This window comes from Manacus vitellinus, unplaced genomic scaffold (genome assembly GCF_001715985.3).
Source record: "Manacus vitellinus isolate BGI_N305 unplaced genomic scaffold, ASM171598v3 scaffold_32_pilon, whole genome shotgun sequence".
Lineage (NCBI taxonomy): Eukaryota > Metazoa > Chordata > Aves > Passeriformes > Pipridae > Manacus > Manacus vitellinus.
The window spans coordinates 8,174,175-8,194,771 of record NW_021940460.1 but is presented as its reverse complement, the minus strand read 5'-3'; the positions used below and the strand labels follow the sequence as shown (position 1 = coordinate 8,194,771).

Sequence of the window (20,597 nt, the reverse complement as noted above, 5' to 3'; positions counted from 1 at the left end):
ACAGATCCAAGAATCCTCCCTCGCTGCTGGAAGAAGAGGACAACCCTCCAGCCTGCTGGCTGGTGGAGCTGTGGTGAAGCAGGAGAGAGGTACGAGGGCTTGCAGGGCAGATTTGGGATGGCTCAGCCCCTATGCTGGCTCAGGGCAGGCAGTAAGTGCCTTGCCGGGCTCCACTGCACTGCCAGGACCCTCACTGGGCTCCCCAGCTCGGTGCCCTGCCCTGACCCACTGCCCACACTTCCCATCAGCAGCAGGGAACGTGTGGTCGGACCATCCGGCCCCGGCTGAAGTTCACCCCACCGTGGTTACACATTGCTCACCCCACCGTGGTTTAACAGAGCGTGGAGGGAGGGGTTGTTCCACTCCCCTGGCAGAGCAGCAGCATGAAGCCGGAGAACCTTCCTGAGGAGAATGGCAGCACAAAGACAGAGAACCTCCCCGAGGAGAACGGTGAGGCAGCGGCCGCTGGCCAGGACAGTCTCACACCCGGGAGCTGCGAGAAGAAACGCCACTGGATTCAGCACCTGGTCCCAGATAACTTCTGGGAGGACGTGAAGAAGCTGCTAGTGCTGGTGGGGCCGCTGGTAAGGACCTGGGAGGAGAGACACCCCCCCCAGCACAACCACCCCTGCTCACCTCCATCACTAACCTTCGCCTCTCCTCTCCTCTCCTCTGTGCTTAGATCCTGATCCAGCTGCTGATCTTCCTGATACACCTCGTTAGCTCCATATTCTGTGGCCACCTGGGCAAGGTTGAGCTGGCCTCCGTCACGCTGGCCATCGCTGTAAGCATTCCCAGTACCAGGCACGAGCTCCCCCCTGGCCCGCTGACTCTGGAATGGGATAAAGGAATGGCAGCAGAAAAGGACAGGAGATTTCAGATTGCCACTCCTCCTTTTAACCCCTCTCCCTACCTGAAAGTCTTAAATGCTCACCTTCACTCTTTGTTTTCTTGACTCCCGTTCCCAGGTTATAAATGTTACTGCCATCTCTGTAGGTTATGGTCTGACTTCAGCATGTGACACCTTGATATCACAGGTGGGTAAGACATGCTGGCACTTGTCTTGGGAACACGGGGGTTTCCAGCATCAGCTGATGATGCCCCATGGAGCCCTGGCTGCTCCTGCGAGCTGGGTAGCAATCCCATAACAGGGAGATCCATGCTCCAAATCCTTCCTGGGTGGTCTTCAGGGTGGTCAGGGCTGCTCTGTGCTCTGTGGGGTCCCTATCCCCCAGCACCAGCTGACTTTACCACTGCCCTCTTCGCCTTGCAGACCTATGGCAGCAAGAACCTGCTGCGGGTGGGGGTGATCCTGCAGCGTGCCACCATCATCATCCTCCTCTGCTGCTTCCCTTGCTGTGCCATCCTCATCAACATCGAGCAGTTAATGCTCCTCATCCGGCAGGACCCCGAGGTCTCCAGGTGAGGTGGTCCCATGGCCCCTTCTCCCTCTCCAGCGTGGTGGGGCTGAGAGGAGGGTGGCCATGGCCCTGCCCCTCCCTAACCCTGCACCCTCTGTGTGCCCCCAGGTTAACACAGCACTATGTGATGGCGTTTGTCCCTGCTCTCCCGGTGAGTCCCTGTGGGCACCCTGGATGCCATCCCACTCCTACTGCTCAGCACTGGCTCACCTCATCCACCGATTTCCTTTGCAGGCGGTTTTTCTGTATAACCTGGAGACAAGATACCTGCAGAACCAGGTAGGTCCTGAAGTCCTCACACCCAGGAAGGGTCAGCCCCGGCTCAGGGCTCCCTTCCACCATGAACCCAGGTTTTCCATGCTCACCATTCCCGGCAACAAGGCAGCATTTGTTCCCACCCCTGCCCAGGTGCCCCAAAACAGCTCTAACCCCGTAGATCACCCCACCCCACAGCCAGGTGTATCCATCCACCTCCCTTCCCCACATCAGGGATTTACCTCCAACACATTCGTTTTCCAAGCAGGCAACGTCACTGGAAGTCTATTTTTTGCCTGGGAAAGGCGCTGAGCCCGGGGGCTGGTGGGGACCTTCACACCTCCCTCCTGGAGCCTTTGTGAAGACACCGTAGCCCCGTCCCCTCTTCTTTGCAGATGATCATGTGGCCGCTGGTGCTGAGTGGAGTCATCGGCAACATCGTCAACGTGGCTGCAAACTGCATCTTCCTCTACGTGTTCCACTTCGGCATCACGTGAGTTGCACCTGTGTCCCACGGAGGGGACAGTGTGGCACCTGGCAAGGGAACACCGAGCATCTGCTGCTCAGAGGGGCATGGAGGGACGTCATTTCCAAGCTCCCTGAGGCCAGGGAGGCTTAAGCAGGATGGAGACAGACCTTTCTCACTTCCTCTGCAGGGGCTCTGCCTGGTCCAACACCGTTGCTCAGTACTCGCAAGCCATTTTCTTGTTCCTGTACATCATAGGCAGGAAACTCCACGTGAAGACCTGGGGAGGTGAGGGCATCCCCCCCGTTCCCTCTGGTTCACGCTTTACCCAGGTGTCCATAAAACTTCCACCACTTCTATCAAGCGTTCCTGATGGAAGACAAACTCTGTTTGTCCCGATGGTGAAATATTAACCCCAGCCCCACACGCCCCGGGTACCACGGAGCTGCTTCGGTGGCAGCACGTCATGCACGAGCGCTGGCAGGGTCCGGGCCGGGCACTAAACATTAATTCTGGAGAAATGAAACTTCCTGCTGAGGCTTTCAAGGGTTCAGCCCCAAAGCCGGATGAGCACAGACGTAAGCACGAGGTTGCCCTTAGAGACTCTGCTCTGGGAGGGATGGGCTGAGGGTTGTGCTGCCCTGTGGCCCACAGGACAACATCAGACAGCACGTAGGTGGAGCTCTGCTGCTAGAGGTCCTGTGGAGCTGAGGAGCATTGCCCTGGTGGCTGTGAACAGGAATGGCACCTCTAGCTGCCTCAGGTGCTCTCCAGGCTGTAACACATGTCCAGACTGGTCATCCGTCAGGTGATGTTTCTCCTTTCTGCAGGCTGGTCCAGCGAGTGCCTGCTGGAGTGGGACAGCTTCACCTCCCTGGCCATCCCCAGCATGCTCATGATGTGCATTGAGTGGTGGACCTACGAAATTGGGAGCTTCTTGATAGGTCAGTGGAGAGAGGAGCTGCCGGGAGATGACCCAGAGCAGCAGCTGCAGGGGCTGAGAGCAGCTCTCCCCTGGGCACCCACAGCCAGCACTGACCCCCTTCCTCTCCCCCAGGCCTGCTGAGCGTTGTCGAACTCTCTGCCCAGTCCATCATCTATGAGGTGTCTGTCGTTGCTTTCATGGTAAGGACTGGGTTTATTATTACAGATCAGGGCTCCATAGGGACCGTCCTGAGACAGGCACCCAGCAAAAATCAGCTCCAGCAAACCTCCATCTTCCCCCTCTGCACTTAAGCCTCTCCCTGCTCCTGCCTATCCCTCCTACAGAGATGCCTCAAATCAAATCCTGAACTCTGTCCCCCTCTCTGCTGGGTCCTTACTCCACTGTCACTGTGACAGCCCAGCTACCCAGACACACACACGAGCCTCAGCCCTGTGGTTGCAGATCCCCCTGGGGCTCGGCACAGCTGCCAGTGTGCAGGTGGGGAACGCTCTGGGTGCTGGAGACTTCGAGACAGCCAAGAGATCCTCCACCACCAGCCTGCTCTGCACAGGTCAGTCCATGACACGCCGGGAAGCCTCTGCCTCTGGGCTCCTTCCAGGCAGAGCAGAGGCAGGGACCATTTGCCACTTCCCCCAGTGCTCTCTCCCTTCAGCAGTTCTGCATCATGGCCAGGCTGGGCTCAGCACTTTGCTCTGTTTCCAGGGGCGTTCTGCATAGCCGTGGGGATCATTTTAGCCTCCACGAAGAACGTGCTGGGATACATCTTCACCAAGGACAAGTGAGTGCCCCCGGCTCCTGGCCTCGGTGCACAGAGGTCAGTTCCCAAAAGTGATCATTGCCTTGTCTCTGTCCCCAGGGAGATCGCTGACTTGGTGGCGTGGGTCATGCCTGTCTATGTTGTCTTCCACTTGTTTGAAGCCACGACTGTAAGTCCCAGGGAATACTGCTGTTTTCCATAGGGCACCTTGGTGCTGAGCAGTAGCATCGTGGGTCAGTGGGTCGAGGGTCCCTCAGGCTGCAGGTGAGCACTGGTGCCCACACCAGGACCCTGCAGGGATCCCAGGATCATCCCTTAGAAAATACAGAGTGTATAAAGAGATGGTGACCCACAGGACTGGCCAGGGACACAGAAACAAGGGGCAGAGGCGGGGAGCTGGTTCATCTGCAGGAAGCAGCACAGCCCTGAATTCAGCTGAGTTGGCAGTCCCTGCCCCAGCCCCTCTCCCTCTCCCTGCAGGGCGCCTGTGCGGGGGTGCTCAGAGGCATCGGGAAGCAGAAGTTTGGAGCCATCCTGAATGCCGTGTGCTACTATGGTGTGGGCCTGCCCCTGGCAGCTGTGCTGCTCTTCGTGGCCAAGATCGGCGTCATAGGTACTGACCCCTGGGCACCCAGCTCTGCACGCCCCCAAATCCCCCACGGGTACATGCAGCTCCCCCCAGCTCCACTGATGGCTCACCATGACCCTGCCTCAGATCTGCCCTCCCTCGGATCTGCCTGGGGACAGGGCACGCTGGGCTGGGCTGGGCTGTCCCCTGCAACTGCTGAGAGCTTTTACTTGTACTGGGAAGAAGTAACTGCTGCCAGGTGTGCCAGGCAGCCCTGCAGCAGGCACCCATGACCACCCCATCCCTGTGTCCCTGCTGACCTTGGTGCCATCCCTGTCCTTGACCTGCTGTCCCAAGATGCTGTCTCCATTGGGTTTACCCCAGCTGACACTGGTGTGCCCTCTGCAGGCCTGTGGCTCAGCATGCTTGCCTGTGTCTTCATCCTCTGCACCTGCTTCATCATCTACATCTCCCGCATGGACTGGAAGAAAGCAGCTGAGAAGGTAACTCAGGCACTGCCAGTGCCATGCCCTACCAGCAGGAAGGTCCTCAGTGCCTTGGCAGTGATGGCACTGGGGTGAGATAGCAGCACGGGCTCAATCTCATGGCCTGCACTGTCCTCCAGTGCCCCGAGCTAAACCCAGTGCTCCCATGACTCACATCCCACTGTTCAGCTCCCTCCTGCACATGCACTCAGTAGCCTCAAGGTCTCCCTCTGTGCCTGCTGCCACCGCCTGGTGCCACCCTTGGCTGGGGGACATGAAGCACAGAGCACTCAGCCCTTCAGCCCTGAGCATCACCTTGTGCCCCAACAGCTCTGGGGTCTCCCTGGACCTGAACCCCATAAGTGGCAGCACACTGCCTTTGCTCAGTGGGGATTCCCCACACCACGTGTCGCTGCCTAAACCCAGCACGTTCCCTCCCCAGGCTCAGCGCCGTGCAGGAGTGACCCAGCCACCACCTGAGGAGCCAAACCTGGGCCCTGAACCCTCCTGCAAGGAGCTTCCCCCTGATGTGGGATCAGCCCCCCAGCCCCACACTTACCTCCCTGCCAGAGCGGTGTTGGGGAGTGTTGGTATGACCAGGAGCTGGGCATGGTGGGATGGGGGAGCTGGGCATTGTGTGCATTGAAGGGTTTGGGTCCAGGAAGTATCCCCAGGGATTCACATAAGTCAGGAACAAGCCCACAAAAGGGGGTGCAGTGCAGTGCTGGTGATGCCCTCAGTTACTGGGAGAACAGTAATTACAAGTGCAGGCTGGGGAGGGTGCAGGAGGTGGAGGGCCAACCTCCGAGCACCCTGGGCAGTTCTCACCTTGCAAACACCAGGTCCTACTGAAGCTCTGTTGAGAGCTGGAGATCTCAACACTCTGGGTTGTTTGTGACGTGCTTTCAGACCTCTGACAAAACCCTCCCAAGAAACCCCTCAGTCTCCCCAAAGCCCCCAGAGACGCTGTCCCATTCTCCTTGCAGCGGGAGTGGATGTGCAGACCGACGTCGTGCTCACGGGCATCACCAGGAGAGAGGGCTCGACGTACCAGCTGGAGCTCCAGGAAGCCACTTCTACCATCTCCTCTCGGGCCACCCCTGTGGTCACCAAGGGGCTGATCATCCGGCGTGGGCTGGCAGTGGCTGCAGCCGTCGCTGTGCTCGCGCTCGGCATCGCCGTAAAACTGATGACCAGCAAACACTGACTCACAGCAGGGACTTTGGGGACTTGTTTTTGTGGTGAAAGCCCCTCCTGATGGACAGATGTTCAAAGCACAGACCAGCCAGCAAGAAAATTCAGCACTGGCCTGTCCCACAGGAGTCAGAGGGCCACCGACAGCGTTCGGCAGCGTCTGCTCAGACATTGCTCGGGAACGGGCCCTGAGGCTGCTCCAACACCCAAAATGCTGCTCTAGGCTGCCTGACACACACTGAGTGTGTGTGTGACCCCCTCCAGCCCATGCTCAGAGCCAACCAGAGCTGAGCACAGCCCAGCTCACATGGCTGCTCTGTGACAAATGCCCAATAAAGAATAAATCCAGCTGGAGTCAGGCTGGCTCCTTTGGGTGGAGGCTGAGGGGGGGCTCGGTTGGAGCAGGGAACATTTGATGCTGGGGGCTGCACACGTGGGTCTTGCCCTGCCCCAGGTGGCCTTCACAGTAAAACAAAGGTTTTATTCAGCCAGGGTCAAGATCAACTCTCAGTTACAAGTTTGGAGGTAAAAGACTACCCAAAAACCAAAAAAAACCTGAAACTGAGTTACAGATGAGGTGGCTGGCTGCTCTGCCCCTCTGGCCAAGGACATCCCTGACCTGGCACCCTGGTTGCAGCAAAGCCCCTGTCTTTGCCCCAGCAGCCCCAAAAGCAGTGCAGCAGCAGTGCAGTTGTGGTCCCTGACACTCCCTGAGTCCTTGGGACAGTGTGGCTGCAGCTCAGAGAGCCTTTGTTGTCACTCAGGTGGCCTTTGCACACCTTACATGGCTATGGGTGATTTCCCTGCAACCCACTTGGTCATGAGTCCCATAAAGGATGGGATGCTGCAGGTTCTTCCAGGCTCCTTCCCTCTGCTCTGGGGACAAGCAGCCTGGACTGTCCCCCTGCAGTGAGACCCACAATTTGCTAGGCTTATTGCTGTAATGAGCCAGCTTCCTATGGGAATCAGGCAGGCATTAAGTAGATAACAGGCTCAGTAGCAACTGGCTTTGTTTAGGTACCCTTGTGACAAACACTCCCCCATTCCCAAGAGTTTCTAGATAAGCTCCTATTTACAAAGCAGGGTGGATGCTGTTTCCTTCCATCTGGCACTCACTGCTCAGGCATGACACATGGCCTAGGTCTTGATAAATTCCTGCTTCAGCAGGAGCTGGAGCCTTCACTTGGACTGTCTCTGCTCTAGGTATTTTTTCCTGTCTTCTACCTCTTCAGTGTGTTGGCTGCCTTGGAAGAAATGAAACTGCAGCAGAGAAAAATTCAGCACTAGGACCGCAGGGAGCGAGTGGTGGGTTCCGGGGCTGGAAAGCTGCTGACTGCCCATCACCCCTCTTGTCAGGGGGAGAATATCTGGAAAGGCACAAAAACAGGGATGAGTCCCCCAGGGAAGGAACAGAGCTCAAGGAAATGTGGAGGCTGAGGGCAGATGGGGCTCAGGGGCAGAGCTGGGAGCACACACTCACACGGACAGCAGAGACCCGAGGCCCACCTTTGCCATCACTGCTTTCACAGCCCCCAGCAGGGCAGAGAGGAACCGTCCCACTCTGCAGCCGCTACAATGCTTCAGGAGGATGAACTTGGCCACATCCATCTTCTCCTGGCTGACAGGTGGGTACCGTATTTTGTTCAGAGCGTCCAGCTTCAGGTCCCTGATCAAGCAGGTGCGGCGGTGGGAGAAGGTCTCGAAGCTGCACCTGCCATGGTAGGCTCCCATCCCGCTGTGACCTGAGGGACACAACCCAGGCAGGTCACACCATGCACAGAGACACCTGCGCTTCTTAAATTCTGTTTGACAGCCCCCAGGACACAAGGGAAAGCTTGGTCATGCTGCTTCTCACGCCTGGAGCAGCTGCTCTGCTCCCCCAGGGCACAGAAGCAAAGAGCAGCTTTACTAACTACCCAGAAATAGGTGAGGACCTGAACTGCTGCTCAGACTGGTTGTGTGCACCTACCCTTGAAAGGTTAATGGTACCAGTTCTCAACTCTCCCAGGGCTGCCCTGATTCCCTCACAGAATTTTCTCAGGGGTCGGTGACAGGAGGAACTGAATCTATGATTTCAAGGAGTGGGACATGAGGAGGACATTCAGCACCCTGAGACCAGCAACAACCAAGACCTCAGCCCTCTGCCTACAGCCAGGCTGTCCCTGCTACATGAGCCTGCCAGTGACTGTGGAAGCTCAGCCAGCCACTCTGCCCCAGGCAATTTATCCCACGCCCCAGCACAGGGGAACCAGAGCTCACATATGGGCCAGAGGCTTTTCCTCTCTCACTGGGAGGCCTAAAAGCCAAAACACTAATGAGCCTTTTTACAAAGAGAAAATAACAGAAAAAAAACCCACAGAAAATAACATCAATGGGGAAAATGCAGCTGAGAGTTTCTGAATTCCCAAAGGGGCACAACAGCACATGGGTCAGAGGATGTTGCTGGGAGACTGAATCCAGGGGCAGGGGGAGGAGCAGGGACTCACCCACACCACCGAAGGGCAGATCCGGAACCACCATGTGCATGAGGACGTCATTGGCTGTCATGCCACCACTGGAGGTCTCTGATATCACCCGTCTGATCAGCTACCCAGAATGGGAGATGGCACAGAACAAGGGAAAATCAAGATGGGACACAATGCCATGTTCCCAGAGGGTTCAAGCTGGCGCTTCCACCCCATTGCTTTGTGCAGGGCACAGTCTGTGCCTTGTTCCATGGGAGAGGCCAGTTTACATCACCTAAGCACAAGATCTGCCCGGCTGGAACAGCCGTGACCTCAAAAGGCTCCATCTCAGTGGGACAGGTCAGAGGCAGAGGTGGCATCCACCCAGAGCCTGGGGTGCTTCTCAGCCCTCCCACACAAACCACCCGGGGCTGTTGTGCCAGGACAAAGCCCTGCCCTGAATTCCTGAACTGGCACAACAGAGGCCAGAGCAAGGGCAGGAGACGTGCCAGGAGCCAGCATCCACCCGTGTGGGCAGCCAGCTGAAAGGAGGAGGAGACACACAGACCCAGAGCCCTTCAGCAGCTCTGGGGAAACTCATGGCCCCTGTGAGCCAAACGCTGCAACTCACATGGAAAAGGAACACAGACCCTGCAGGAAGCTGTGTCTGGCACCAGCCAAGTTCAGGATCCAACTGCACAGAGGCACTGCTGCCCAGACCCACCGCTGCCCAGACCCACCTTCTTGTTGTTGGAGAAGACATACAAGGCAAGGGGCTTCTCCCGGCGGTTGATGAACTCAATGGCTTCCTCTACGCTCTTCATGGTCACAATGGGCAGGACGGGTCCAAAGATTTCCTCCTCCATCACCTTGGAATCCGGGGAAACGTCCGTCAGGATGGTTGGTGCTGCAGCAAACGGGAGAACAGGAGAACAGTGTGAGCAGGACAGAAGACCTGGTCCATCACAGGACCTCACTGCACTCTCTGTGTGCAACGTAACCCAAGCAAGGCACACACACACAGACCCCAAAGGGCACCCACTACCACCTCCCCTCCCCAGCAGCAGCCACAAGCACCTATGAAGCAGGAGGCCTCATCACTCTCTCCCCCGTGAGCGATCTTCTGCCCTTCCAGCAAGCCCACAACTCTCTGGAAGTGACGCTTGTTGACGATCCTTTCATAATCCGGAGACGACTTCACGTCCTCCCCATAGAATTCCTGACAAAGGGCACAGCAGAAACAAAGTGCTCAACACACCTGCCAACAGCCACAGCTCCAGGAACTCAGACCTGCGCTGCAATGGGGACAACTCCCACAGCACAAGGGACTCCCTCCTTACCAGCAGAGTTGCCTTGATGTTCTCCACCACCTGGCTCTGGATGGATGGGTCACAGAGGATGTAGTCTGGGGCAATGCAGATTTGCCCACAGTTTGTGTACTTCCCCCATGTTATTCGCCTGCAGGGGAAAGGGAGGTGGTTTCTCCACTGTCAGCCCTTCCACATCCCACAGCCCAGCTGACAGCACCTGAGCTGGGGACACTGGACCACAGATGTCCCCTGCCCCACTGCTGAGGGGGTGCAATGGCCTGACCTGCAGGCGACGGCCAGGTCACAATCCTTGTCGATGTAGCAGGGGCTCTTCCCACCCAGCTCCAGGGTGACAGGTGTCAGGTGCTTGGCAGCTGCTGCCATCACAATTTTGCCAACTCCAGAGTTGCCAGTGTAGAGGATGTGATCAAACCTCTGGGTGAGCAGCTCTGTTGTCTCGGGAGCTCCTCCAGTTACCACAGGGTACAGCTCCTGCAAGGCAATGGTGTCAGTGTCACCCCAACCCTGTGCATTACTATGGCACAGAGAAACCTGGGGACCAACACGGGGTCACACTCACCCGGTCCAGGTACTGGGGGAGGAGATCAGCCACCAGCTGAGCCGTGTTCTCGCTCACCTCCGACGGCTTCACCACCGCAGCATTGCCTACAGGACAGACACAGCACGGCCTCTGAGCCCTCACCCTCCTCTCCCCCACCACCCACCCACAGCCCCACAAAGGATGGGCCCCACCTGCTGCAATGGCCCCGATCAGAGGATGCATGACCAGGGCAAAGGGGTAGTTCCAGGCCCCGATGATCAGCACCACTCCCAGAGGCTCAAAGTTGATGAAGACCTCATCCCTCATTGTCAACAGGTTCTTCTTCAGATGCTGAGGGGCTGCCCAGGATGGCAGCTTCTCCATGGCCAGGTTCAGCTCCCCCAGCACGCTCAGGATCTCAGTGCGCCCACTCTGCAACAAGGGGGAACTTGGGGAGGATATGGCAAAGGAACCCACCTCCCACACCCACCACGGCAGCCTGGAGAGTCAGAGCAAAGTCATGGTCCATGGTGGGGGACAGACAGAAACCACCAGTCATGGCCAAGGCAGCCCTTGGCCTTCCTGCTTTCCTCAGGGCTGCCCACTGTCTGTGCACGGCAGAAGGGAGAGACCCCCTGCCCGCCCAGACCTTGTGCAGATCTGCATGGAGGGCTGCCAGGATCTCCTTCTCCTTCTCCTTCACCATCCGCTCCAGGGCCTTCAGCTGCTGTATCCTGAACTCCAGCGAGCGGCTCCGGCCCGAGTTGAAGGCGGCTCTCGCCTGCCTCACGACCTTCTCAATCCTCTCCATGGCTGCTCAGGGCTGCAGGGAGACACAGCAACACCCAGCTCACCACACGGCCATCAAGGGTGCTCAGCCCTGGGAACATTTAATGTGGGGTCACCACCATGAGATGTCCCACCCAGAGCAAGGCTGGGAGATGTTCTCCTCCTTGGAGGGGAGTTCCTGCCCCCAGGGCGACTGCTCAGGGCCCACACTCTCCAAGCCCTGTTCTACTTGGCAGGGTCCAAAACACAGCACCTCTCACAGCAGACTGGGGATGGCTGATGGATCCTGCTCTGTGGCTGCTTTCTCCCAGCTTGGCCATACCCTCAAACCCACCAGCCACTCCACCCTCCACTGACAGGATGCTCCCCAAGGAACCAAAACACTGGGATGACCACGGCCTGGGTGGGCAGCCGGCTGGAAGCAGAGCTTTGTGCCTGGAGCCTGTCTGCACTCCACTTCCCCGTAACTCCAAGGCCCTCCCATGTCTTTGCAAAACATGACAAAACAAAAGGTTTCATCCTGCTTCCCAGGAGCAGCACTTTTTAGTCAGGATCTGCCTGCATCCCTGCCCAACCAAATAAGACATCAAGGTTCCCCGACAACAATTAAAATCTGCCCTTCCCAGTCTGCTGCCACAGCCGCCTCACACAGCCCCAGTCCTGTCCAAGAAAGCAAATGACTCGTTAAAAAACGAAGGAAAAGAGAAAGTTACCTTCAGAGAAGCTTCTCTCTCCACCAGTGTCCCGCAGTGAGTGCAAGCTGGCACAAGCCCTGCCCCTGCCATGGCTCGGAGCGATCCCTCCTCCCACGAGTGGGCAGCTGGCCCGGGCCCAGGGCTCTTGCTAGATACAAGATGCCCTTTACCCAGCTCTGTCCTCAGCTGTGAACACACAAGCCCTGGATCTTCCCGTCCAGCCGGGGCAGTGACTCAGGGATTGCGAGAGACCGCGTGGCTTTGCCCACACTGGGCACATGAGGCCGGGGAAGCGCCTTCCACATGCCACAGCTGCTGTTGGGAGCCAACACATGCAAGACATGGGGTCTGAACAAACCCCAACCAGCAGGCCATGCCTGAAGATGGGAGGTGATCCAGGGATGGATTTGTGCAGGAGAAGCAGCCCAGCTCCTCCACAGCCCCCCCAGCCCCAGCTCACCCCACACCTTCCCTGGCTCCAGGCACCTCTTCAGTGCCTGCCAGAGCTCTGGGGGACCCTGAGCTCTCCCCCTGAACCAGGGCAGAGACATCTCACAACACATGTGTGACATTTGGCCAAGCCATGGCCACAGCTGGGAGTGGCAGAGGATGAGCAGGATTCTTCAGGAGACTCCAGGGACTTACCACACTCGGTTTATTACTTAAATTCTCGGTGTTTATTTAGTACTTGCAAAATATATCATCAAAAAGGCTTAGCACATGGATTTTCACCAGCCACGAAGAAATCCTACTTATTGCACAGTAAATATAACTTTCTACTCTATATTAATTGCATTTAGTAATAATTTTTTAATTTGCCTTATTTTGACATTAATATTTCTAAGGCTCTTTTACATTCAATTCTTTCAGCATCCTCCTCCCAAGCTCGAACAAGTCCCACATTATGCCCCATTGCAAGATTACAGCAGCCCTAGAAGCTCAAACATGAAGGAGCACACACTCTTTCAATAATTGTTTTCCCTCGGAGCAATCTGACCAGGAACAGCTTTGTACTGGCTTTGGCTGGGGTGGAGTTAACTTTCATCATAGTCACTAAGTTTCTTCATAGTAGGATGGTGCTGTTTTGGATTTGTGACATTGGCAATGATGGCATTTGTCTTCCCAAGTCACCATCCTGCTTTCCCCAGGATGGCTGAACACCTGCCTGACAAGGGGAATTAATGAACACATTCCTCAATTTGCTTTAATTTGCCTGCATTCCCAGCTTTCACTTCACCTACTAAACTACCTTTCTCTCAAGCTACAAGTTTTCTCACTTTCACTCCTCTGATTCTCTTTCCCATCCCACTGGGAATAAGGGAGCAGCTGCACAGAGCTGAGCTAACCCACAAGGTATTTTGTCATTCCCACGTCCCTCAACAGGCCTGAAAGTTCTTTTGCACAAGTGTAAGATGCTCATCAGCACAATACAGGCAGTGCAGGTACCACCTTTGTAATTTTCTAACAGTTAAATAATTGTTACAGCCATATGGTGAAACCCAGAGCCCCAAAAGGGCACCAGCCTGCATTCCCTGACCAGCTGTGGATGATTCCAATTTGCAGAGATCCATGAATATTTCACCTCAAATGTCAAGGGGAACCTCACTGGGTTCATTCACAACCATCACTCTTGGTCAAATGCATCAGCCAGCATGGCCTGTCTCAGACTTGTCACCAAGAGGGAGGGTGTTCAGAGCACAACAGGAGACAGCCCATCCCAAGAACTGTCAGCCCAAGGATTGCTGAAACTGAAGCTCCTGTTGGTCACTGAAGGAAGGTAAGTGGTTTGGTGTGCCCCTCAAACAGCACTCTGCATGGCATGGGGTGGAGATAGGGACTGGAATTTCTTGCTCTGCAGTCCTCCTTCGGAGAGCTTGTCCCCTCTGGTCCCTCTGTTCCAGCATGGCTTTTTAGCAAACAGGAGTCTGAGCCTTCTTGTTGTTAGTGCCTCTCTAAGGCTACTCTGTGTGCTCGACAGCTCACTGAAATCACCCAGAACAAAAGAAAATAATGACTTCCCAGCTTAAGGAAACAGACACAAAGCAAGCACCCAGAGTACGGCTGGCACACGGGGCCTTCTCCTCTTCATCAGTAAACCACCTGTGAGAGCAAAACAACACCAAGGTCCTGTGAAGGATTTGTGAGACAAAACCAATTCCCTTTCTAGAACAGCCTGAAGCAAAGCCTCTTCACTCGGTGACTCCCCCAGGGCGCAGCTCGCCTGCCTCCTGCCCCTCAGCATGCACTGCACGGTTATCTCGGATGCCGGACGAGCTCCATGCACTGCCAGAGAAAGCACTGCCAGAGAAAGGGTCGTGCTCTGGCTCCTGGGGAGCTTTCTCCAATCCCCACGTTCACCACTCTACAAAGCTCTCCCCGATCTCAAACTAGGTCTACACACAGGAGAAGAAAAAGGCTCCTACCTCACTGTGACAGCCACAGCAGTGCTCTGAAACCTGCTCCTCCTTACCACCCGCTGGGCCAGCCCAGCCTCTGCACAGCCAGCACAATCAAGAGGGCTTTTCTCTTCAGCACAGACTGGTGGTTCTGAGAAACCCAAATGATTTCAAGACGCCGTGAGTTTCCCCCCTCATTCACCTAGACAGGGCCTGCCCCCCTGGCTGGTGCCTCAAAGCCTGAGCCAATTCTTTGGCTTTTGCACCTCCTCCTGGAATATGTGGGCAGGTTATTTTCCTGGCTTGTTGGGCTTCTGCACCTCTCCTCACAGCAGTAACAACACAGACTGAAGGGCAGAGTCCTGATCCACCCTGCCACCTCCTGTCCCCTTGGGCTGCTCCCTTAAGCTCACTAAACCCCACGGATGCACAGCTGAGCCTTGTGAGGAGCAGCCAGTGAAGGCACCGCAGTACCTGGTTTGTCAGACACAGAGAACCAACTGTGACTACGCTTAGGAGATTTAGATCTTGCTCCTCCACCTCAGGAGGCATCTTGAGGCCTCCAGCCAGCACCAGCAGGCCTCTGCCTCCTGCAGAGAGGGGAGGACATCCCACCCTTCCGCACTACCCAGCTGGAAACAAGGGAGGAAATGGGAATAATTGAACTGAGGTCAGACAGGGGCTGAAATTGGACAAGGATGAAGAGCTTGTAGACCCAGGCTTGGGGACACAGCTTCCTTTCCCAGGGTGCCATGGCACAAACTGCAGCTGTCAGGGCTGTGGAGCAGCTCAAACACTGCTGAAGGAAACTGGAGTTCAAACCACTCCTAACCTGTCCAGAACTACCAACCTCTGCCTCTGGAGGGAGCATCCCACGGGTGTCACCTACCAGAGCAGTGCAACAAGTGCAACAAGTAGTACAGCAGCCCGGGAGATCTCTCTGGGGACATTCCTATTCTACAGACCACTGGTAAGAGTGAGAAGCAGATCTTGGTAATTTGATGTGGGACAGAAAAAAAAAGTCTCAAGAGAGAAAAGGAGGCCAGGCTCTAAGGAAGGGCTGCAGTTTGCAAAGACTGAACTTGCAGAAGATGAGGTGAATTGCACATGCACCCACTTAGACCCAAAGAGACCCAAAACTCACCTTCATCATCACTGCTGCCACCACCCCCAGCAGGGCCAGGACGGCCAGTCCAATTCGGCCCCTGTTAAACCGCTTCAGGAGGATGAACTTGGTCCAATCCACCTTCTTCTGGCTGACAGGTGGGTACCGCATTTTGTTGGTGCCCTCCATCTTCAGGTCCTTGATCAAGCAGGCGCGGCGGTGGGAGAAGGTCTCGAAGCTGTGCTTGCCGTGGTAGGCGCCCATCCCGCTGTGACCTGAGGGACACGAGCCAGGCACAGCCTGGTCAAACCTTTGGCCACTTGAGGACAACTGACCCTTCCTCCCCGCAGCACTTCTCAGTCTCTAAGATGTCCATCTGTGCTCCACCCTGCTCCTTCCCCACCTCGTTTTCACTACGCACTCTCCAGTATTTTGTTGTGGTCCCTGCGCCTCTGAGCTGTCTCCAGCTCTTCCCTGGATTTAGCTCCCTCTCAAAGCACCGTGCCAGGGCTCTGGGATCCGACTGGTGCTGTGTGAGATGGTTTCCTGAGGAGCTTTGCAGGGTACACCTCCGTGTTCCCATTCCAGGTCAGCATGTGCTGTTCACACTGGTTCACTGCCTGTAACCCCCAAAACCTTCTTTTGCAAAGCTTCCATGGACTGATCCATAACCTGTTCCAATTCTCCCCAAGCTGAAGTCCTACCCCTTCCACCTGCTAATCACTGCTAATCCCTCTGATTGCAGCTAATGTTTTTAATGTACCTTTCACATCAGTCTGCACTAAATGCTTTAATCTTTCCAAAAATACACCTAAAGGTTTTTCCTGGCCCCTGCCCTAATGCACTCCTAGAATTTGTTATTATTATCATCAAGATCTGATGCATAGAGACCCTTGGGCTGCAACAGGCACAGGGGTACCATGGGTTGCTCCCTGGGTCACACAGTGTGGCAAGTCCCAATGCTTAAGAAGCTGCAGTAACTTACCAACACCACCAAAGGGTAAGGTTGAGAGGAAGAAATGCATAATGACATCATTTCCAGTCACACCCCCACTGGAGGTTTCTGAGATGACTCTTTTGATTAACTAGCAAAAGAAAACAAACAAATCATTACAAAGGCCCAGAAGAGATCAGGCCACATAACTGAGGATACTGGGAAGAGAGTCACAAGACAGCAGGCCATCATGTTCATTTTCTCTGGCACAGCCCAGACCCACCTTCTTGTTGTTGGAGAAGACATACAAGGCAAGGGGCTTCTCCCGACGGTTGATGAACTCAATGGCTTCCTCTACGCTCTTCACAGTCACAATGGGCAGGACGGGTCCAAAGATTTCCTCCTCCATCACCTTGGAATCCGGGGAAACGTCCGTCAGGATGGTCGGTGCTGCAGCAAACGGGAGAACAGGAGAACAGTGTGAGCAGGACAGAAGACCCGATCGATCACAGGACCTCACTGCACTCTCTGTGTGCAACATAACCCAAGCAAGGCACACACACACAGACCCCAAAGGGCACCCACTACCACCTCCCCTCCCCAGCAGCAGCCACAAGCACCTATGAAGCAGGAGGCCTCATCACTCTCTCCCCCGTGAGCGATCTTCTGCCCTTCCAGCAAGCCCACAACTCTCTGGAAGTGACGCTTGTTGACGATCCTTTCATAATCCGGAGACGACTTCACGTCCTCCCCATAGAATTCCTGACAAAGGGCACAGCAGAAACAAAGTGCTCAACACACCTGCCAACAGCCCCAGCTCCAGGAACTCAGACCTGCGCTGCAATGGGAACAACTCCCACAGCACAAGGGACTCCCTCCTTACCAGCAGAGTTGCCTTGATGTTCTCCACCACCTGGCTCTGGATGGATGGGTCACAGAGGATGTAGTCTGGGGCAATGCAGGTTTGCCCACAGTTCATGTACTTCCCCCATGTTATTCGCCTGCAGGGGAAAGGGAGGTGGTTTCTCCACTGTCAGCCCCTTCCACATCCCACAGCCCAGCTGACAGCACCCGAGCTGGGGACACTGGACCACAGATGGCCCCCTGCCCCACTGCTGAGGGGGTGCAATGGCCTGACCTGCAGGCGACGGCCAGGTCACAATCCTTGTCGATGTAGCAGGGGCTCTTCCCACCCAGCTCCAGGGTGACTGGTGTCAGGTGCTTGGCAGCTGCTGCCATCACAATTTTGCCCACTGCGGTGTTGCCAGTGTAGAGGATGTGATCAAACCTCTGGGTGAGCAGCTCTGTTGTCTCAGGAACTCCTCCAGTGACCACGGGGTAGAGCTCCTGTGGGGCAAACCAGAGCCTTACAGTTACTTTGATTTAAAGCACGCATATCAAGGTAGCAGCTCTGCACGTGGCAGAATGTAGGATAATTTGTGAGATACTTCAGGATCTGGACAAAAGACAGCGATAACAGAGGCATGCTCTGCTCCTTCCCCTGAAACCAAGTTTCACCTCCCACTTTGTGTCACTCAGACTTAATGAAATGGAGGCTGAAGCCAGGGCTGAGTCAGGCTCCTGCACAGTAAGACGTAGGGCACAAAGGACTGTCGGGCTCTCCCACGGGCTGTCTCCTTCCTCTGCTCTTACCTCCCACCTAGGGAATGCACTAACTCTCTGGAGGAAACTGCCTGTGCTGTCAAAGCAACACTATCTCAGTGACAAGAGTGCAATGGACGTCAGAACAGTCAGGCAGTGAAGGAGAAACAACACATTCTGCTACAAGTGTGGATCAGCAAGACACGATAACCCTGGATGTGCTGCCATGGTGCCCAGTTCTCAGGAAGAGCCAGGCACAGCCAGCATTCAACCAAACCTGTGCTTACCTAGGGGCATCCCTGGCATGACTCCAAAAGAGCAGCTACAGCAGGGGGAAATATGCACACACCTCTGCACATGGTCACGAGTGCCAAAAAAACTACCAGGCTGCAGCAGCATTATGTAATGTGAGCATACCAGGTTACGCAAAGATGGGAAGAATATGTCAACACACCCTTGTACTCTTAAGAGTAATACAATCCTTCCTGTGCCTCTGGCTTAAGCTCCTTTAAAGAGAGCAGGCCACTGATTTGACTTGAACCTGCAGGAGCCCTTTGGAAGCAGGACAGACCAAGACAGTCATGTCAGGCACAGGGTCACACTCACCTGGTCCAGGTACTGGGGGAGGAGATCAGCCACCAGCTGAGCCGTGTTCTCGCTCACCTCCGACGGCTTCACCACCACAGCATTGCCTACAGGACAGACACAGCACGGCCTCTGAGCCCTCACCCTCCTCTCCCCCACCACCCACCCACAGCCCCACAAAGGACGGGCCCCACCTGCTGCGATGGCCCCGATCAGAGGATGCATGACCAGGACAAAGGGGTAGTTCCAGGCCCCGATGATCAGCACCACTCCCAGAGGCTCAAAGTTGATGTAGGCCTCGTCCCGCATCGTCATCAGGTTCTTCTTCACAGGCTGAGGGGCTGCCCAGGACGGCAGCTTCTCCATGGTCAGGGCCAGCTCCGCCAGCACGCCCAGGATCTCGTGGCTGTACGCGTTGGGCCCACCCTGCAGTGACAGGGAGCTTGGGGAGGGGACGGCAAAGGTACCCACCTCCCGCACCCACAGTGGGGACAAAAGGCAAATTCTGCTGGTTCAAAGTCTCTGACACTGGCAGTGGTGCCCCAAAGGATCCCTGGAGAACACATTCAGTCTGGGGGGTGTGAGACAGAAGCCAAAACTTGACAGGGCCTGCCTTTGCAGTACAGCCTTAGACTACCTCCTTCTTAGAAATGGTGGCAGCAGACCTTGGCAGGCCAGTGGGAGTCAGGGCCATGGGGGACAAGAGCAAAAGCCACCTGGCACAGCAAAGGCAACCCTTGGCCTTCCCACTTTGTCTTACGGGTTGACTGCTGTTCATGCAGGGCTGATGGGAGAAACTCCCTGACCCAGACCTTGTGCAGATCTGCATGGAGGGCTGCCAGGATCTCCTTCTCCTTCTCCTTCACCATCCGCTCCAGGGCCTTCAGCTGCTGTATCCTGAACTCCAGCGAGCGGCTCCGGCCCGAGTTGAAGGCGGCTCTCGCCTGCCTCACAACCTTCTCAATCCTCTCCATGGCTGCTCAGGGCTGCAGAGACACACAGCAACACCCAGCTCACCGCGGGCCCTCCCTGCCCCACACAGACCGTGACACTCCCCACGAGCCCCGGACACGCACCCAACCTCCGCCCCAGCTCCAGCGTGGGGAAAAAGCCGCCGCGTCTCTCTGAAACCTTAAATAATTCCCGAGTTAGAAAAGTTTGACGAGGAGCTCGGGGAGCGAACGTTAGTGGGCGCGCAGGAACGCCACGGGGGAAGAACCGAGGGCTGCTCCAGGCAGAGTCTTTTCCCGCATCCCCGCAACGAGCGATGCCCAGCGAGGGGGCGAAACCCCGGGGGGATGTCACCCCTCCGAGGAAACCCCCCGGGACCCCGAGCGCCAGCGGGGCTGGTGCGACACCGTGCGACAACCGGTGGCTGCGAGGCGGCGGCTCCCCCCGCCGCTGCCCCCGCGGCCGGGCCGCTGCCCTCCGTCCCGGGCAGGACCCTCCGCCCCGCGGCCCGCCGCCCACCGGGGTCGCCGCTGCCTCACCCGCTTCCTTTTTCCCGTCTCACATGACGGAACCGGAACGGGCGAGGCCGCGGGGGCCGCCCGCCGCTCCCCCTCCCCATCCGCACCGCCCCGGCGGCCTCTGCGCGTCCGGGGGTCCCGGTGTGCGGGCGGCCCCGGAGCGGAGAGAGGCGCCTGCCCGAGAAGCAAAGGCAGAGGCGTGTGGATTAGTGGCCTGGGTCCTGGACGCTCCACCGTCGGGGGGATGCTCCGTCCGTGCTCCCCGCAGCCGTGGGAGGTGTGGGGGCAGCGCCGTCCGCTCCCAAGGATGCCCCAGTCCGCCGTGGGGTGGAAGCGGATCTGGCACGGCCGGGCCGGTTGTGAAACGCTGCGGGGCGTGGAGCCGGGAGAGCACTGCGGGAGGAGGGCAGAGTCCCCTCCCCTGGGCCTCATCGGAGCAGCTGCACCCAGGACTGCCCCCTGCCCTCCTTCCAGCTTCCTGAGAGGGAGGAAAGCCGGACAAGGTGGTGTTTTGTGGGAGGCGAAGCAAAGCGGCAGAAACAGCCTACCCGGCCAGGAGAGTCGAATTAACCTTGATACAGCACTTGCGTGGGAACCGAGCCAAAAAATATGCAGAGAATGGAGCTGAGACAAGG

The 20,597-nt window shown here is 56.6% G+C and overlaps 3 protein-coding genes across 7 annotated transcripts; 1 reads left to right on the top strand and 2 right to left on the bottom strand.

Moving 5' to 3' along the window:
- Positions 1-18: 18 nt before the first annotated feature.
- On the top strand, positions 19-6,441 carry LOC103763802 (multidrug and toxin extrusion protein 1). Its single transcript, XM_008930605.4, has 18 exons — positions 19-89; positions 252-584; positions 683-784; positions 969-1,037; positions 1,274-1,422; positions 1,530-1,572; positions 1,656-1,700; positions 2,072-2,169; positions 2,333-2,430; positions 2,973-3,086; positions 3,200-3,267; positions 3,530-3,638; positions 3,791-3,866; positions 3,945-4,014; positions 4,326-4,458; positions 4,822-4,916; positions 5,341-5,488; positions 5,885-6,441. Exons 2-18 carry the CDS (start codon positions 384-386, stop codon positions 6,103-6,105), a joined length of 1,839 nt encoding a protein of 612 aa, XP_008928853.2. The 5' UTR covers positions 19-89; positions 252-383; the 3' UTR covers positions 6,106-6,441.
- Positions 6,442-6,547: 106 nt separating this feature from the next.
- Positions 6,548-12,255, bottom strand: LOC103763801 (aldehyde dehydrogenase family 3 member A2). Its single transcript, XM_018076661.2, has 11 exons — positions 11,890-12,255; positions 11,037-11,210; positions 10,600-10,819; positions 10,427-10,512; positions 10,130-10,338; positions 9,877-9,994; positions 9,614-9,755; positions 9,277-9,443; positions 8,579-8,678; positions 7,599-7,834; positions 6,548-7,459 (listed from the first exon to the last, which is right to left on the bottom strand). The coding sequence occupies exons 2-11, from the start codon at positions 11,196-11,198 to the stop codon at positions 7,445-7,447; spliced, it is 1,455 nt and encodes a 484-aa protein (XP_017932150.2). The 5' UTR covers positions 11,199-11,210; positions 11,890-12,255; the 3' UTR covers positions 6,548-7,444.
- On the bottom strand, positions 11,101-19,683 carry LOC103763683 (aldehyde dehydrogenase family 3 member A2). 5 transcript variants are annotated; one of them, XM_008930482.3, is made up of 12 exons: positions 19,570-19,683; positions 19,306-19,479; positions 18,688-18,919; positions 18,515-18,600; positions 17,445-17,653; positions 17,190-17,307; positions 16,927-17,068; positions 16,590-16,756; positions 16,358-16,457; positions 15,412-15,647; positions 14,295-14,418; positions 12,526-13,971 (listed from the first exon to the last, which is right to left on the bottom strand). In XM_008930482.3, the coding sequence occupies exons 2-11, from the start codon at positions 19,465-19,467 to the stop codon at positions 14,338-14,340; spliced, it is 1,533 nt and encodes a 510-aa protein (XP_008928730.1). In that variant the 5' UTR covers positions 19,468-19,479; positions 19,570-19,683; the 3' UTR covers positions 12,526-13,971; positions 14,295-14,337. The 5 variants fall into 5 exon arrangements, with proteins under 5 accessions (XP_017932153.1, XP_008928730.1, XP_017932151.1 ...); XM_018076662.2 differs by having other exon boundaries at positions 12,526-13,853; XM_018076664.2 differs by lacking the exons at positions 12,526-13,971; positions 14,295-14,418 and adding an exon at positions 11,101-11,210.
- Positions 19,684-20,597: the final 914 nt, after the last annotated feature.

Bases quoted from the DNA above. Each gene is read 5' to 3' on its own strand.
- LOC103763802 (XM_008930605.4), top strand. From the start codon at position 384: ATGAAGCCGGAGAACCTTCCTGAGGAGAATGGCAGCACAAAGACAGAG. The intron at 1,701-2,071 runs GTAGGTCCTGAA...TCTTCTTTGCAG, and splicing joins CAAGATACCTGCAGAACCAG to ATGATCATGTGGCCGCTGGT. The intron at 4,459-4,821 runs GTACTGACCCCT...TGCCCTCTGCAG, and splicing joins GGCCAAGATCGGCGTCATAG to GCCTGTGGCTCAGCATGCTT.
- LOC103763801 (XM_018076661.2), bottom strand. From the start codon at position 11,198: ATGGAGAGGATTGAGAAGGTCGTGAGGCAGGCGAGAGCCGCCTTCAAC. The intron at 10,820-11,036 runs GTCTGGGCGGGC...CCCTTGTTGCAG, and splicing joins TCCATGCAGATCTGCACAAG to AGTGGGCGCACTGAGATCCT. The intron at 10,513-10,599 runs GTGGGGCCCATC...TCTGTCCTGTAG, and splicing joins GATCGGGGCCATTGCAGCAG to GCAATGCTGCGGTGGTGAAG.
- LOC103763683 (XM_008930482.3), bottom strand. From the start codon at position 19,467: ATGGAGAGGATTGAGAAGGTTGTGAGGCAGGCGAGAGCCGCCTTCAAC. The intron at 18,601-18,687 runs GTGGGGCCCGTC...TCTGTCCTGTAG, and splicing joins GATCGGGGCCATCGCAGCAG to GCAATGCTGTGGTGGTGAAG. The intron at 16,458-16,589 runs GTGGGTCTGGGC...TTCTTTTGCTAG, and splicing joins TCTTCTCCAACAACAAGAAG to TTAATCAAAAGAGTCATCTC.